Below are 19518 nucleotides of genomic sequence, written 5' to 3' on the forward strand. Positions count from 1 at the left end.
ATAGGCACAATTCCCAAAGTAAGTTATCATCTTGGTCATCTACTATCTTAGGATCTTTTCATTTGTTTTTCCATCATTTCAGAATTCAAGAATCCAGAATCCATATTATTTTTGTGTTCACTTATATTTATATTATAAGTACTACCAGCTAACTTGAATGCTTCTATCATATCTCCTCTCATTCAGTTTATACCTCAATTTTCTGAATCTGTCCTCATAGGCACAATTCCACAGGCTAGTTATCATCTTAGTCATCAGATCTTTTCATTTGTTTTCCCATCATTTCAGAATTCAAGTGACTTCTGGGCACAGTGGTTCAAAGATGGTCTTATCAAAGCCTTGTAAAGTGGAATAACTTCCTTTTTCTAACAAGGTGTTCAAACAGTGCAGTTATTTAATGATGACTTTATCAACTTAAGCAACATGCTCCCCCCCCTCCATCTTTAACTTTCCATTATAACTTCCCAAGTCTAGCTTCACTGACTATTCGAATCAAATTCCAATTAATATGATACTCTACTGCAACATCCTCCATGTCTAATCTTCCATTCAGAAACATTAAAGTGACAACTCATTAACATTTGCTCATAGAATTGCATCCAGAAGTTGGAATTCTTTATTAGGTATGTCCCTTATCACTTATCCCAACTTAACATAAGAAAACAACTGAATAAATCCCTCTAGTTCATCCCCAATATCATTAATATATAAGTTAAATACAATGGCCAAAGTACAGAATCCTGTGGTATACACTACTAGTCATCTACATTCTCTTAGGCTCAGTGACTCCATGTATTACTTTTCATATCTGTCAGTCAGCCTCTCTCTTAACCATGTTAAATGGATATACCATATTTCCAGATCTTGCCAAAGCACTTGACTGGATTCCACATGCAAGGTTGTTAATAATAAACTGAAAGGAATGGGTATGCAAAATAAACTTGTGATATGAGTGTGCCTAGCAACTTCTGGATGCAATTCCTAATCAGCCTCTCTAAAACCCCAATAACCATACCAGAGATATTGAATAGTCTACAATTTGTTGACTATTCAATATCTCTGCCCTTTTCTTTCCTGCTCTATTCTGCCCTTGTATACTGGAATTAGCTCTTTCTTTCTACTCATTAGAAATCATACATCTGTGGAGACAAGTTAAACAACCAGGTCAGGGGAACTGCTAACTATCTTGCACATTCCTTTAGCACCTGTACCAATATCTAATGCAACGGTTTGGAATGCTGGCTATGGAGAGTTCATTCTCCATAGCCAGAGGTTGAAGAGATGTGAATTGCAGAGTTTGGTGGATAGGAGGAAGAGAGGTGATATGATAGAGATGTTTAAGTTAGTGAGAGGATTTTATCATATTAATCCAGAGGGGATTATAAAAAGAGTAGAAGATGAGAGGGTAAAAACCAGAAGTTATATAAAAGTGTGGTGAAGAAGGATGTGAGGAGTAGATTTTTTTACATGGAGAATTGTCAGTGAATGGAATGCATTACCAGAATGTTTGTTAATGCAAGCAGTGTTAAGGACTTTAAGATTCTATATAATAAATATGTTGTCAGTTGAATGAGCCTCCCACGATGAGTTTGTCGACTCCATGGAGGATGTAATAATAATAATAATAATAATGTGCCTACTGTATTCAAGTCTAGTACTCATAATATTTTTAATTACTCTACCTCTTTGATTTCTATTTCTTCATCCACTTTCCTTTCAGTACAGTAAATATTTTGGAGAGGTGAACACTTAAAAACTCCATTATTTCTTGTGGATTTGTAACTTTTCTACCATTTGCAATCACCAAGGATATTCTTCTTTTTTACTTGTTACACAGCAAGAAATTCTTTTGAATTTCTTTTGGCCTGTTTGGCTAACTTCCTTTCATAATCCAATTATGAAACTGGATTATGAAAATATCATGGTCTACCTCACCATGGCCATCACTCTGCTAGCTTGCTATATGTTCTGCTCCTATGTGCCTTGTCATCACTCTTTTCGTGAGAATGAATCCACAATATTTATTTTTAATGCAGATATTTAATGCTTTAAAGCAGTGTTTCTCAACCTGTGGTCCGCGACAATGGGACAGCTGGTCCACAGGCAGACTTTAATTAAATACATATATATTTTTTAATTATCCAAATAAAACAAATTAAAATTAAATAAGTAAGTAAAAATTATTGAAATCAAATGGATTTCAAATTGCTTCTGCCTTTGAAATCAGATTCAAAGGCAGAAGCAATAAAACTATATTGTTCACTTCACACCTCTTTTATTATTTGTCATTCTGCGCTACAAATTTAGAATGACGAATAATACAAGAGGGCTGAAGTGAACAACAATATAGTTTTATTGCTTCCACTTTCCCTTGATGTTTTGTCAGATTTGAAGCGAACATGTGTTATCCACATTTCAACCAATTGCTTGTTATTTATTGATTTTTATTATTGAAGGTTTCCCTCCTTCAATCAAGGGTCAGTATATCTTCAGAAGTGCTAAGTGATACTTGGACTGATTGAGTTAACCCCCAGTATTTTTCGGAAACATTTTTTTAATAATGGAAAAGTGGCTTAGAACTAGAACTTTGAAAAGAAGAGCAAATGAAAGTGATGCTAACCCTAATTGTGATACACGTGTTGTAACGGAGAGTAAATCTGATACTATTAAAGTAGAAAAAACAAGTGGTTCAAAGAAAAAATACAGTAAGAAATATAACAGTTCATATTTGAAATTCGGGTTTACTTGGTGTGGAGGTGAAAGTGAACAGAAACCTCAATGTGTTTTGTGTTATGAAGTGTTGTTGAATGAGTGCATGAAACCTATGAAACTCCGACGACATTTAGAAACTAAACATTGTGATGTGAAAAATAAGCCAATTCAATTTTTTCAACGAAGTTTAGGGACATTAAATCATGGGAAAGATATAGTTTCGGCCATGGGTTCCATTAATAGGACTGGAAGCATCCTATTTCTTAAGTTTACACATAGCAAAAACAGAGAAACCTCATTCTATCAGGGAAAATTTGCTACTTCCAGTTATAAAAGATGTGGTAAAAACTGTTTGGCAACAAGTTACTAAAAGATGTTGATTTGATTCCTCTTTCAAATGACACTGTTGGACACATAATTAATGATATGGCAGGTGATGTAGAATCTCAGTTAATCGAAAGAGTTAAGAAGAGCCCTTATTATGCATTATAAATAGACTACTGATGTCAAATGATACGCAGTTAATATGCTACGTAAGATATGTGCATGATAACAACATTCATGGTGATATTCTGTTTTGTAGAACTTTGTCATCCTGAACAACTGGAGAAGAAATATTTCACACACTCAATAATTACATAATACACAAAGGGATCCAGTGGGAAAAATGTATAGGCTTCTATTTAGATGGAGCTCAAGCCCTTGTGTCACGTAATAGTGGGGTTGTTTCTATGGTCAAGGAAGCTCTGGATATGAATTGGGTACATTGTTTCATACACACGGAAGCGTTAGCCTCCAAAGGAATGCCACCATAATTTAAAACTGTGCTATACAACGCTGTAAAGCTAGTTAATTTTTATTAAAGCTCGACTGTTAAATAACAGGTTATTTTCAGTACTCAGCAATGAAATGGCCAGTGAATATATACAACTTTTGCTTCATTGTGAAATTCGCTGGCTTTCCAGGGGCAAAGTACTAACAAGGTTATTTCAATTAAGGCATGAAGTTTTATTATTTGTAAATCAACGTAATTCTGATTTTGCATCACTCCTTGTTGATGAAGCATGGTTATCAACTATCCTATCTTCCAGACATTTTTTTCGAAATTAACTGAACTAAATCTCTTCCTTCAGGGAAATTCTTTAACTGTTCTTGATGCCTATGACAAAATAAAGACATTCGAGAAAAAACTGGTTTTATGGATTAATTATGTAAAAGACAGACGATCTGCACCTTTTCCAACATTGGAATCCTTTTTAGTGGAAAAGGATATTTTTGTTCATTCTGAGTTTCTGAAAAGGATTTGTGACCACCTCAAAAATCTAAAACAAAATTTTGAAACATTTTCCAAATAACTTTTATAAGAAATTCTGTGGGTTCATGATCCATTTCAGGCTTACAGTCATGAGAACGACCTTTCATTATCGAAAAAATAACTAATTGAGCTTTTAAGTGACAGTGGACTTAAAATGCAATTCCGTGATCTTGGTTTGGCTCGATTTTGGTTTCCCCTCCTTCAGTGAGAAGTGAATTTCCCGAATTATCTGAAGAAGCACTGAAAATCGTCATGCAGTTTTCTAGAACCTATCTTTATGAGAAAGGATTTTCACTGATCCTTCAAATAAAAACAAATCGTCTTTGTGTGTGTGCCGATCTTTGACCGAAGTTGACCAATATTGAACCAGATATTCAGCAACTCTTCAAGGGCCGAGAAGCTCAACCATCTCATCAAAAGTAAGTAGTAACATAATTATATCATATTATTTATTTGTTTAATAAAAATTAAAACTTTGTTCAATGATGATACACTTTTAATCGTTTACTTCCAATTTAATTATGTTTCCATGTTTTCCATTTCCAAGGAATAAGAAAAATCTCATTGACTATGTTATTGTTGATAGTGATGTTTTCTCCCTGGAGCAGGGAGAAAACATCTTAAATCCAATTTAAATCCAATTTAAAATTTTCTGTACACCAGAGTGTACAGAAGATTTTAAATTGGAAGTGATCACTATTTGGTCTTGAGCAGGATAAAATTGAATTTCATATCGAAAAGAATAACATGTAAGAAAGTTTTAAAGCGAATAAAAGTTGAGCAGCTCCCAGATGTGAACTGTAGACTAAAATACACAAAGATTATTGAAGAAAAAAATGAAAAAGTTTGAGAACAGGAATGAAACCTTGGAGATTCAGTGGAAACTCTGAAGAAAACATTGATTGATACTGCCAGAGAGGCATGTGGTGAGGTTGTCTGCAAGGATAAAAAAATCAGAACTCCCTGGTGGACACAGGAAGTTAAAGAGGCAGTGAAGGAAAAGAAGAAAGAATATCAAAAGTTCCTGTCAAATAAGTCAGCTTGTGCTCTTAGAGAATACAGAGACAAATGCAAGAATGCTGAACACTGTGTAAAACTAGCTAAATAAAAGTCATGGAAGGACTTTGGCAAGAATATAGAAAATAAATATCAAGAAGGTGGCAAAATATTCTGAAAGTTGTTGAAGAAGCTTAGGAATGGAGGAAAGAGTGCTGTAAAAGGAGTTAGAGATGATAAAGGTGACATGAAAACGGGAGAAAAAGATATCCTTGAAGTATGGAGTAATTACTTTGAAAAACTGCTAAATGAAACAGGCAGTGATGACAGCACAGTGGTAAAAAACACTGACCAGGCATGCAGTCAGGAATACATATCCATTCCTGAAGTAGAAAAAGCCATCAAAGGCTTGAAATGTGGAAAGGCAGCAGGAGTAGATGATATTCGACCAGAAATGCTGAAGCATGGTGGTATAAGAGTTTTACAGTGGCTGCACTGCATAGTTAAGAAAGCCTGGACAGAGGAACGAATTCCCGATGATTGGAGTAGAGCTCTCATAGTACCCATATATAAAAAGGGAAATAAAACTGAATGTGAGAATTACAGAGGTATTTCCCTACTGAGGGTTCCTGGCAAGATCTATGCACGTATACTTGAGAAACGGTTGAGAAGAATTGTGGAAGAAAAGCTTGGTGAAGAACAAGCTAGATTCAAGCCAAATAGAGGCTGTCAGGATCAGATCTTCACTTTACGACAAATAGTCGAGAAAGCATGGGAATATAACAAAGATCTGTATTTAAGTTTTGTCGATTTGGAAAAGGCTTATGACAAGGTGCCAAGAGAGAAGCTATTCAATACACTGCAGTTATATGGTGTCAATGGGGCATTATATCAAGCAATACTTAATCTTTATTTGAGTTGTAAGTCAGTAGTTAGAATTGAAGTACAGGAAGATGGTTTAATGTTAAATCTGGTTTGAGACAAGGATGTACATTATCCCCTCTGTTATTCATTATCTATATGGATCACATTATGAAGGAAAGTGGTATTAAACATGATATCAAAATTGGAGATGTTAATGCCAGCTCTTTGCTTTATGCAGATGATGTCATACTTCTAAATAAATCCGCTACAAGTCTGCAAGAGTCTTTGACTAAATTGAATAGCTGTTGTAATAGATATGGTGTGAAGGTAAGCAATAAAAAGACAAAGATGATGAAAATAGGCAGAATCATTGAAAATGTCAACTGTGTTGTGAATGGAGAACCTGTGGAACAAGTGAAACATTTCAGCTACTTAGGCACGATTTTTACTGAAGATGGTAAATTAAATATAGAAATGGACAACAGAATCAGCAAAGCTGTATGGTAGGAAGTCAATTGAATAAATTCTTATGGAATAAGAGAGAAATTAGTCGGAACACTAAATTAGCTGTATACACGTATACGACGGTGTTCAAGCCAGTTTTAACTTATGGATCTGAGAGCTGGGTCAGAAGTAAAACACTTGACCAAAGACTAGAGACAGCAGATATGAGAGTCCTGAGAAAGATTATAGACGTGAACAGATGGCATCAATGGCAATATCATATTAAAAACGAGGATATCAGGAAAGAACTTTGTCAGCATCCAGGAATGCATTAGCAGAGCTAATCTCAGGTGGTATGATCACTTAAATAGAATGGATGAGGAAAGATTAGCAAAACAAGTGTTCTCTGCCAGGTTGGCAGGAAAACAACACAGAATAAGACTAAGATATAGGTGGATTGATACAGTATAAAGTGCCTTAGACGATAGAAATATAAGATCTGTTAATTTTGGAGTCTTGACAAGTAACAGACTGATTTGGAGGAAAATTGTAGATAGGAAGTTAGTAATGATGTAATTTTTTTCATGTAGTACTATCATATCCTGTACAACCCTTGAGGGTACATGGCAGGAATTTGATGATGTTTCCATGTGTACTCAAAACATGCTTTAGATTTATTATGTTATAAATGGCACAGTTTTTCTGAAATGTTGGTAAATTCCTACATAGGTTTTTTAAAAAAAATTACAAAAAGTCAAAAAGGCATATATAGAAATAAATTAAAAACACTGTTTATTTTTGAAGTAAAACTTTAATTCCAACATTCTAAAATGTTATTTTGCTTGATTTTCTGTTCGCAAAATCGTCTATGACATTGTCGAAGTCTATTTCATCACTCAGTTGCTGTTTTAAAAAGTGCGGCCCAGGACAGATCTCCCCCCACCCCACCTCTGTAACTTAGTGGTCCTTAGAATTGTTTTAGACATTTTACTGATCCTTGGGCTTAGAAAGTTTGAGAAATGCTGCTTTAAAGTATTATTCATCCACTGTACTCCTATATGATGTAACTCTGAGGATGCAATCAGACACTGTTCCTTCAAACATCCTTTGACTACTTCCTATGCTCTGCTGATTCTACTATCCTGAAGTTTCTCATGTGAAGGCATTACTTTAATCCACCTCTGTTTATTATTATTATAAACCCCCCCTCCCTTATAAATGTCACATATGTTCTTAGTCAGACCTCTCACATGTGTTATCCTTCCTGTGTGAAGACCACATGATCACTCTCATTTAAGGTGTTTATCTGCAGGTAATTCCATAAATTATCCCCCCCCCCCAGCTTGGATACTTTTGCCTCCCTTCAATCTATTCCAGTTTAGATTTCTATAATTGAAACAGTCCATAATGATAGTTTTCTTTGAAATAATAGGATTTATCTATGCAATTCACAGTCCTCTTTAGATGATTATGGTCTGTAATAGCATCCGACTGGGTATTTTTTCTTCCTAATTTCCATTTCACACCAAACAACCTTAAGACTATATTACTCCTACTACTAATGCCAGCACTGGAGATTTCACTCTGACTGGATTTAAGCCTTCTGGAATTATTAGCAACCCTCCTCTCTCCCAGTTTTATCTATTTTATCTGAAAATGATGAACTAATCACATTCTATTCCAATACGACAGTCTGGCTATGCCTTGGATTTTTCGCAGTGGATGCATTGTGAAAATTGCTACTGGAATTTTCATATGCACCAAAAACTGTGAAAGATTTGTGGAATGTATGGATAAACGAGAAGAAGGAAAGCATTAACATATGTGAAAAGTTTTGATAGATTAGAGTGAATAGAAATGGGAGCAAGCATCAGGATCATATTAGAAGAGCTTATTAAATATCTAAAGAAGAGATTGGCTGATGATGATGATGAGAAGAAGGAAGTTAGTATTATGAAGAAAGAGTCAAAGGATAGTCGTATATCATTGTATGGGGACTCGATCATTAGAGGTGGGATTACAAATAAACTGCACAAAACATGCTTTCCTGGTGGAACAATGAACAAATAACTGATAAGTTGCAGGAAAGGAGACTAAGCATCAATATTAGTGGTAGTCATGGGCAAAATAAATTAGTTGGGGGAGAAGAAGAATGTTGATAGAGACTTGGAAGTTGTTGCAGCAGATACAGGTGTTGTTGGGGATGTCATAGGCATGTTGCCTAGATATGACGACAGTGAATTGAGAAGGAGAGCAGAGATAACGAATAGTAAGATGGACGAGTTATGCAAGGAAAAGGGGGTTCAATTTTAAACCTGTGGAGTGAATTTGAAGGGAAGTTGGAATCGTTTAAAGCTGATGGATTATATTTGAATGGGTTTGGTGATGGGCATTTAGAAAGTATTGTTTTCTGAGAAGACACAGAGTCAAGAAGTTAATATAGTAAATGATCAGAGTCTACTTGTGAAGCAGGATAGCGCAAATAAACGGATTGTACGACAGGAGGAAGATGGATATGTAGTTGCAGCAGCAGCACAAGATGATGGAATGCATCAAGGTGAGGATGAGACAGGTAGGAATGGAAATCAGAACGAGGATCTGGGAAACGGGAGTGGTTAGACCGAAGAGAGAGATGTCTCAGCTAGAATAGAGAATCTTGGTGCTGGTAGAATGACCTCAAACATGCAGAGATTGTTATGTTTGCGAGAGCTGAGTTTGTGGCAGTGACTAAGTCAGTATGCCCAAAGTTAATTAGAATAAGTGAAACTTAGTTGTCTAAGGAGGATGTGATGTTGGGAAATAGAATTAGAAGAACATATAATTTTCCAAAAGGATAGAAATGTGAAAAGAGGGGGAGTGCTGTAAATGATTGCAGAGGAATGGTGTCTGCAAAGTGTGGAGGTTGATGGTGCATGCACAGATTTTGAATCTGTGCGATGTGAAGTTGAAATAAACAGGTTAGTATATCTGATAAGATGCTGTTATAGGCCAGGGAATACAGAGAATAATGACTGTGAAATGTTTAGGCAAATTAGTTGGGCATGTAAAAAAGAAGATGATTCTGATGGGAGACTTTAATTACAGAAATATAGACTGGAAGGAGAAGATAGTGTATGGGAACAGGGAGAGCGAGCCTGTGGAATTTCTGAGAGATAAGTATCTCAAGCAGCACGTGATTGAAGCAACTAGAGGCTTTAATGTTTTGGATTTGGTGATAACTTCACAAGATGTAGTTGTTAAAGAGGTACTGACACTGCTGCCGGTTGGTGAGAGTGATCATGACATACTTGTTCGGGAATGATGAAACAAGAAAAGGTTACTGCCAAAAATGGATACATGTGGAAGTATAAAGCAGTTGATTATAGGAAGCTCTGTAGTCAGTTAGCATCACTACGTTGGGTAGATGAACTGAGCAGAAAAGATGTTCAAAATGCATTGAAACTCATAAGGCAGTATATGACAAAAGCAATGTATAACTGCATACCAGGGATTAAGCGAGTAAATGGAGTAGGAGTGAAATGGATAAATAGTGAAATCAAGCAAGTTGTGCTGGAAAACAATGTTATGGAGGTACAAGACAGTTGGTGGTGATCGAATCCACAAAAAGTATAAAGCACAGGCTAGAAAGGTGATGAGCATGGTACATGGTATACAAAAGGAGATTGGCTGGTCAGGCCAAGGTTAACTCAAGGAAATTCTTCTGTTATATGGCAAGCAAGAGAAAGAATAATTATGGCAGGTTAACACTGGTGGATAATCATCGCAGCAGAATAACAGCTGCAAAGGATATAGTAGAATTATTGAATGAGCACTTTATCAGCACATATCATACTGGTGTAAATGATGCCAAGCAATATACAGAAGAGAGCAAGTATTAGGAGAATTGGAAGTGAAAGAATCAGAGGTGTATCTACCAAAAGATCAGCTTCCTCCTCTCTCAATGCTTGGAGTATACAAAATACCCTGTTCCTGCAATGGCCCATCTGGCCTTGCAGACCATGTATTGGACACAACTCACAGGATCTTTTGGAAGAAAACCACATGCTCCACCATAGTAAACTTAAAATGGAAAAACTATTTATGTAATCTGCAGCAGCACTCAGTAATCAACCCAATCTAAACAAATATGAATGCATAAAACTTTCCAAAATTTGGGAAACAACAATTGTAAGAGGTCCCAGTTTACATCCTAGGCTGCCTACAAATGCCTATAGAGGGCACGCCACCCAGATACTTAATGAAACACCCACGTGTTTCATTAAGTATTGTGTAATCTTTGTGTGTGCTACAAGTGTCATTTGTACTCCCTGAAGATGTCTTAGTGACCCGACAAAATATTGGAAGCATTAAGATTAGTCTTTAATCCTTTCCTAGTGCTGTGAATATTGCATTAAACCTCCAACACGATGTCCTCTCAACACATTCTTAACAGATGAATGTGGTCTGATCAAAGATTTATATGATGGGAACAGCACACTTTTATCTCTCGTGATCAATGTTCTCATCAACAGTGCTGCAATTCTCTGAGATTTCTTCACAACCTTTGTAATATGTCTTCTGGAACTTGAAATCTCTCTATCCATAATCACCACATGATCCCTTGCTTCCTCCACTTCTTTCGGTATAACTCCACCAAGTGAGTATGAAGCAACCCTTCTGTGGATCGCAAATTTTAAAACCTTACATTTAGTTGCATTAAACTGACATCCCCCATGTTTTTGCCCACCCTTCGAACTTATTCAAATCCTCTTGAAGAATCAAAACATCAGTAGTATTACTAATAATCCTTCTTTGTTTGCAGATGAAGCTTCACATCATCTGCAAACAATCTCAACATCTCTCTGTAGTCCTGTGACAATATTGACATAAAGATTGAACATAATGGTCCAGGACTGAACCCTGTGGAACTTGTAACCTTCCTACACCCTGATTACTTCCCTCAGAGAGCCAATAACAATCCAATCCACTAATCTGATATCCAAACCCGCATGATGTAACTTAACAATCAACTTGTCATGTAGCATCCTGTCAAATGCCTTGGAAAAATCCAAAAAATGACAGTGCATGCCTTACCTTCAATCACTGCTCTTGTTACTTTACTGTAAAAGGTTACCAGATTACAAAAACAAGAGCACCCTTTAACAAATCCATGCTGGCCTGCATAAATATTACCCTCACCTGCCTAATTCTGCATATGAGTTCTTACCAATTTCTCTAAAATTTCTCTAATACCTACAGAAGAAATACAAACAAGCCTATAGTTGGATACCACCATTCTACCACCACCCTTATACAATGGTATCATCTTACTCTCCTTCCACTCTCTAGGAACCTGCTCCATTACAAGACTTTCATTAAACAGTCAAGTTAATGGCACAATCAGTTCCATAGCACATTCCCTTAAAACACGATGAAATTCCACCTAGTCCCCAGCTTCATGGACATTTAATGTACTCAGTATTCTGAATACATCCTCTTCATTCACTTCTAACAACTCACCACTCACTCTCCTCCTAGGAATAAAGTCTGTAGTACCAGGATGGAACACTCTCTAATAAGGTGATCATTAAATAGCTCAACTGTGTCATCTACTTTGCTAACCGGATTCCCATCTATCCTGAAAGTTAATCTGTCTGCTATCATTTTCCCCCTACTTGCCACACAGTAAAACTATTTGGGATTCTCCTTGGATTGCAATGGTGTGTCTTGTCTTGTCATATTCTAATTCCTCTCTCCTTACAATACTAGTCACTTTCTTAGCTTGAGCCTTATATTCCTTATACGACTGCTCTTCACCTCTCTTTATATGCCTTCCATAATCTTTTTTTTCCCTCCTTTCCAATTCTTCTTTTATCCCTTTTGTCATCTATTTGAAACTAAATTGCTTTATCTTCTTCACTCAAAGCATACAATCTGTCATTGCTGTCAACAATTTTTTCTTAATTATCTCCCATACACTAACAACCTCTCTTCCTTTAAATTCTTTCGTCCATTGCACTGCTGCAAGCTAGTTTCTAAGTCTATGACAGTCGCCTGCTTTATACCACATAACTTCCTTCTGATTTGACACTCCCATGCCTAATCACCTTCAAAGTCAGGACAACATGGTCACTCTCTCACCAATGGGAGGCAAGTATGCCATCTCAGTCACAATCAGATCCTCTGATGCTATGAGCAAATTCAGAACTCTTGATCCTCATGTTCCCTCCACTACATGCGGCTAAGACAGTTGTCTCTCAAGAAATCCAAACGTTCAGTTCCCTTATTACTGCATGCTGTCTCCTCTGCCCAATTTATGTCAATACAGTTGAAGTCCCCCCATAATGATTGCCCAATTTGCACTTGCAAACTAACTGGTATAAACATTTCCTGCTCATCACCATCTATATTCCCTGGTCTGTAGTAGCAACAACCCACTAAACATCCATCTCACACCATATACTCTCAAAACCATTAGTGTGATTTGCTGAGATTCTCCACCCTGAGAATGCACAATTCATCTCTTATCATGAGGAACACTCCACCACCACCACCACCACCATATTTACCTTTTCTATTCTGCCAAAATATGCTATATCATTCGATTTCTATCCCTGTTAGCATATTCTCCTCAGTTAACCAAGTTTCACTGATACCAACAAGGTCTGGAGAGAGAGACTGAGTCAATCAGTGCCACAAACTCATTCCGTTTACTCCTAATGCAATTAGCATTTGTATGCAGAAAAACCGGTGTATTGCCAGCCTTCTTATAGCCATTATTACTGCCCCCCATACTTTACCTGGCTCTATAATGTAGTGTACATTCCCTTATTTCTCAGGTCACTATCCCTGCAGCATTCCACCTGTGCAATTCTAGTTTCCCTGTCCCAACACACTCTCAACTTGCGCAGAAAACAAGTGTCTCCAAATGTCTGCACCCTTTTGCATTTAAATGCAATATCTCTTGCATACTGCTCCCTCCTGCACATTCTTGCAATTTCATTCTCTCATTCAATCACTATTTAGGTACTTGTTCTAATTTATCAGATATGAATTATTATTATATTTTATTTATTAGTGTATATTTTCATTTAAAAGGACCAATAAGTAACCTAAATGTGTAAGACTGCAATATTTTCTATTTGTTTGTTTCAATCAGATTTGTAGATATATAAATATAAATATATCCAGTAAATTTTTAATTAATGACAATCTTAAGAGCAAGCTTGAAATAGTTACAAATAAATACCTCTGTTCTGAAAGCATATTTTTAAGGTAATCAAAAACACCAAAATTATGTCACATCCTCCTGGAAAATACACACTGAAGTAAAAGAATTCATGGAATATGCTGTCACAAACAAAGACAGTCTTAAGTGACTGTAGCACTGGTATGCTTAGAGATATTTGAAAATGATATATGCATGATGATATCAGCTGTGGGTAAGTATATTCTCCAAAACAATCACATGATAAGTAACACAAGTATAATCAATGATTGCTATAGAGAATGGACTTTGATAACACAGAATCAGAGTGTTATAGCAGATAGTTACAAAAACACTGTGCTTCTGAATATCAGTTATCACTTTTCAGTAGTTCATATACTGAGTTTGTTATAATGGTGTCTGCTATAGTGATAGGTGATTTCATAAACTTTTTAGAAAGGAAAGCAATTCAATGCCCATGCCTATGAAATGCACTTAAACATATAGCCCATATCTGTCAAAGTACACATTAATGATCTGGACAGTCTGTGAAAAGCAAAAACTTGAGTTTCAAGTCTTACTTTCTGCTTCTGTATGAGACAAGCTAGCTCACTTTTGGTTGAAAAGTTCCAGACATTCTCTGCATCTTAGATATCTGAATCCAGGTCTTTCCAGCCAAGGGGAAACACATCATCAAAACTGAATAGGTTAAAAATACTCCTATAAGAATATAATTCATATTTTAAAACTTAGTCTAGAAGAATTTTAACATATCAAAACTTAGTCTAGTAAATTTACAATTTCTTTCAAAATAAATAAAAGTACATATAAAACAGCAGTACATAAATAAAAGAAAGATGGTAGAACAAAATGAAGTACAATTTTCTTTATTATAAATTAAATAAAGTAAGAAAATTTTGACTAATTAACTGCATTTGAGAAAGTTTTCTAAGAACAGCAAAAATCACATTTCTCATTAAATAATAAATACTTACATAGTTTTTAAATTAACATATTTCCCCACACCTTCACGATATGTTTTCAAGTCTGTGCTCTTATTTGAAAGTTGTTCTTGGGTTGATACAGATGATATTTGTTGTTTTTGTTTTTCATCTTCTCGTTCTTTAGCTAGCTGCAATTGAATAAACAGTAATATCATGTATACAATATTTAGAAATTATACAGGTAATAACTATACTAAATTTTATTAATCTAGTACAGTCATTCTATTTTCATTACATGGAGATCAACTACAAGTACATCATCGATTTTCTGGCAACAGATGGTCCGGCATCGCCTAGAATCTGGAGAGAATTACAATAGTGCACTCGAAATTCCAGTGACTGCTCAAATAGTTAACTGGATTGCCAGATATAGTATTGCATGTGCCTTGTATTCACTTAATTGTTTACCTCTGCATTTGTGGTGATCCATTTTGAGTGATTCTTCATTGTGTTGTGATAGAAGTATCGAAACAACTCAATGTATTTCGCAGTCCAGAAACTGTGTTATGGTTTGTCTTCTTATAATATAAAGCAAAGGAAAAAAATACTGAAATTCTTTGCCAAAATGAAGTGACTGCAAGAAAACCAAATGAGTATCAGAATAACAATGAACAATGGAACAAGTATTGAGCATGATGAAATGGTTTAGTTTTGACAATGTTGGAGTGACTTGTCGGATGTTAATATAAGCAGGCTAAGTTATTCCAAAAAGAACTTATATCCAAACATGAGTGGGAATATAGAAGAATAGCTTCAAACGTTTAAAAAGCATCATGGAATTTCTATGCATAAAGTATGTAGTAAAAAATGGTTCACAAACTAGAAGTAGCAACCAAATATGTGGACGAATTTACTAAACTTGTAGCTGATGAGTGTCTTAGTCTCTAATCATCATATAATGCTGATGACACTGCACCATACTGGTGATGAATACTGTGAAAGGCTTGCTTCAACAGCAGAGGATGAAGAAGAGCTGGCCCACAGAATTTAGATAATCGAAGGACAGAATTACTCTCCTAAGGTGCTGAATTGCAGCAGGCACACACTGGTATAAACCCAGGCAATGGGGAAAATTAAATGTCCTAGGGCCTTAAAAGAGGTTAAAAATTATCCTGTGCAAATAAAAATATACCCAGACTACCAGTGAGATTGTGTAAAATCTTCTCTTTTGTGTGCACATGTACAGGGTGTTCGGGATAAATTTGACATATTTATAATTAATTATATTTTTCCGTAAGTTACATGTATTAACACACACTTCTCTTCATTTAAAAGTTTGGACCCTTCTTCATTCATATACAAGATGTCAGAAAGGATGGATAGCTGGAACCCACCTGAATCATGGAAGAGAATAACTTGTATCATGATGATTCGTGCCCGCCATCAAAATAAGGATATTACGACTGCTGCCCAATGCTCCCTGAATACAGTAAAAACAATCAGGCATGAACTAGAGACTTGCAATGGTGACTACAAGGATGTAGCAAGAAGAAAGATCCCTAGCAGACGATCTGATTGCGTTCGTACAGCAGAATTCCTCGCAAATCTGCAGGAACAGGTGTTGAAGAACCCTGGCATTGGAATTCGGGCTTTGTTCGTGGAGTTGCTAACTGTAGTCAAGCCCTGGATAACAAGGGTAGCCAATGGTAGGCCGTATGTATGGCAGCAGGATTCGGCCCCTTGCCACACCTCTGGGAAAAGTCAAAAATGGTTGTCTGAAAATTTCTACGACTTCACCAGTCCAAATGTTTGGCCTCCAAACTCCCCAGACCTTAACCCCATGGATTATTTTGTATGGGGCGCAGTTGAAAAAGACACCAATCGCACTTCCAGTAATACAAAAGCCCAGTTAATGGATAAAATTAAAACAGTTTTTGCGGCCCTTCCCAGGGAGACTGTAGCATCAGCTTGTTCGAGGTTCCAAAGCAGAATTGAAGCTGTGATCGATGCTAATGGTGGTTATTTTGAGTAAATCTTGTTGATAGTATTGTAATTAACTCTGCCTGTAATGTTTTTTTGTCAATTCATTAAATTTAATAGATACAAAGAAGATTTTCTTTTTCCTTACGAAACTGTCAAATTTATCCCGAACACCCTGTATATGTGATGCTTGCAAATTTCTTCTAAATTTGGACAACTGTTTATCTCTTATACAACTCCAAGAAATATTATGCTCTATGAAGGCTAAATCACTCAATATTTATGAAACATTTGTTGGGATGTTGTAAATGCTGATAACTCTGTAAAAGAAATTAGCATGAAAGGCATGCATTAGTTAGTTGCAGTGCTTTGAATAAAGCATCAATACTAAAGAAATACTGGTATAAGTTGAGCCCTATCTTGATGTTTGATAATTCTCCTGATGGCACAAGAACTTTACATTATTTAATATGTTCTTTGAAGTACAGAAATTATATAACTGTCTTCATTTATACTGTACTGTATCCATAAACCTACATCATTCATACTTGTACTAATGTAAGTATTTTAGAGATGTACTGATGAAATATTATGTGACCTCTGCTGGTCTGGCAAAATGGCTAATCCAGCATTGCTCTTGAACCAAGGACACCAGAAAATCATTGATGTTTGTATTTATGATTTTATATTTCAAAGGTAAAGAAACTTGATAAAAAATGCACTACTTATAAAGTCATCATATCAGAGATGATTTCTTTTACAAGTGCAAAAAATATAACCAGGCTCATTTTGATATTAATGTCTAATTATAATTTTGATTAATAAAAATAGTTAAATTAATTAAATAATTATTATCAACAAAGCATAGCTCCTTTAAAACTCCATTTTATTCAATAATTTTTAGAGCTGATCCTTTCAACCAAGAGTACTTCTTTGAGTTCCATCTCCTATCGGAGGTCAGCAACCACCTTGGCAAATTTTGAGCGACCCTCAGCCACTCTTAGCAGTCTCTCAGAGTTCATGCCAATACACTATCTGATGTCTGCCAGCCAAGATTTTCTTTGTCTTCCTTGTCCTCTTCTTCCATTTATCTTCCCTTTTATAATCAATTGAAGTATCTTATATTTTTCATTACGAAGTAGGTGACCAAGATATGCAGTTTTCCTTCTTTTTATGGTATCTAAAAGTTCACGTGATTTCCCCATTTGTTCCAGTACTTCCTGATTGGACGTTTTTGCTGTCCATGGGGTTTTTAACATTCGTCTGTATAACCACATCTCAAAGGCTTTAAGTCTTTTTATTGTTGTTGTCTTCAAGGTCCAAGTTTCTGCACCGTACTGCTGTGCGGTGCAGATACATAACATTTAACTATGTGTACTCTAAGCTCTATATTTAAACTGCAGTTACACAGTGTTGATTTCATCAACAGAAAATTTTTTCTTGCCATTTAAATTCTAACTTTTATTTCCATTTCTGGATTGCAATCTTCATTTAGCCAGCATCCGAGATATTTAAACTTTGCCACTCTTTCTATTTGTTTTCCATTTAAAGAAAGTGCTGAATTAAGAATTGGGTTCTTGCTTATGACATCCAAGACTGATGGATGAGAAAGTGTGAATGACAGTAAAAGAGCATGAAAGAAAGAAAGTGTAACTGATGTCAGCATGAATGATTGAAAAAATGATGCATGATTTGAACATGGAGATGAATATGACGCATGATATGAAAGTGGAGTGAAGATGAGGCATGATATGATGCAGAGAGAAATGATAGGTACTATGGATATGAATGGAAGGGTGAAGAAAAATGGAATAAAAGATCTTAATGAATGATCTGCGAGTGTTGGTGTATGGCAATTTGATTATTAAAGATACAGAAGGTTTGTTTTCTAAGAAGGAGAGTAACTGATATACTGGCTATGAGGAGTAGGCAGGCAGGAAAGGGTAGTGGTAATATGAACAAATGATTTGGTTAGGAACAAGGAGGAATGTGAGAATGGATGCGAGGTTATTAAGGGTAAAAGATAACAATGTAGCATACTATCATGCCCAGGTATGATAGTGATGAGTTCAGATGATGTGTTCACGAATGGAATGATGGTAGAGCTACATGAGGAGAAAGGAATGCAGTTTGTGAATGTGGGATAAATTTGAGGGACAGATGGAGTTATATAAGAGTGAAGTCATTTAAATGTTTTTGGTGTAAGCAAAGTGGAGAGATTGTTGTTGGAAGGGAGAATAATAACAGCAATGAATAAGAGACCGGAGAAAGTAAGAAGTGATGAAGAGCAAGAGAGTAAGAAGAAACTGAAGGAGTGCTTGTAAATGAACAGATAAGTATGAGAGAAATGAAATGCAACACAGAGGGAAATGAAAGTGGTCACAGGGTGGATAGAGCAACACTGCATTAGAAAGGTGAATGCTGGAAGCAGCAGCAATGTGTATGGGAGCAGACAACAGGAATTGGATGGCTTGGGATGCAAGGGGAGCATTCGAATCTTGAGAAAATTATGGGGTAATAACAAGGAATGGCCATGGTCCAGGAATGCAAGCATATTATCTCAGAAGAGTGTCAGCAGGACGTTAAACTACAGGCAATTCTTGCCTCAAATTCCACCAATTAGTGCAGTTCCTGGGTATACAGGTCCCCCCCCACCCCCAAATATCAACAAAATTTAAAATAAGTAATGTCATATAACATAAAACAGTGTAATATTTTGGAAAATTCTTATATTTTGCTCTCATCCACAAAAGGTTATGTGCAAACCTATAGTACATTTTGTAAAGTAGGTGGGCTAAGGATTTTTGTTTCTATTTTTATCAATTTCTACACATACACTAGAGACAAAAAAAGGAAAATTTTCAAGCTGCTTCAGGCCTCCAATAAGTGGGGTAGTGGTCTCATACTGGGCAATGAAATTCATCTTCCACCTAAAGACAATCATAAACATCCATGTACATGGTGGGATTTGAATCTGCAGCCTGTTGGTTGGAGAGAGCAAGTATACTAACTACTCAGCCAACAAGGCTAGTAATGATGATGTTAATAAAAGAATAATGCTAATAAAAAGAAACAAC

The 19518-nt window shown here is 36.0% G+C and overlaps 2 protein-coding genes across 2 annotated transcripts in view; one reads left to right on the forward strand and one right to left on the reverse strand.

Moving 5' to 3' along the window:
- LOC150104464 (serine/threonine-protein kinase Tao-like) overlaps window positions 1-19518 on the forward strand; it is a 713758-nt gene that overhangs the window by 675327 nt on the left and 18913 nt on the right. The window lies entirely within an intron of this gene.
- Window positions 1-19518, reverse strand: part of LOC150104466 (RING-type E3 ubiquitin-protein ligase PPIL2) — a 314593-nt gene that overhangs the window by 11538 nt on the left and 283537 nt on the right. The window contains exon 15 of the mRNA XM_090395160.1: window positions 14513-14649. Within this exon, the coding sequence (XP_090251286.1) occupies window positions 14513-14649 (137 nt within the window). The remainder of the gene's footprint in view (window positions 1-14512; window positions 14650-19518) is intronic.

This window comes from Typopeltis vanoorti, chromosome 7 (assembly GCF_054136105.1).
Source record: "Typopeltis vanoorti isolate ZY-2024b chromosome 7, IOZ_Tvanoo_1.0, whole genome shotgun sequence".
NCBI lineage: Eukaryota > Metazoa > Arthropoda > Arachnida > Uropygi > Thelyphonidae > Typopeltis > Typopeltis vanoorti.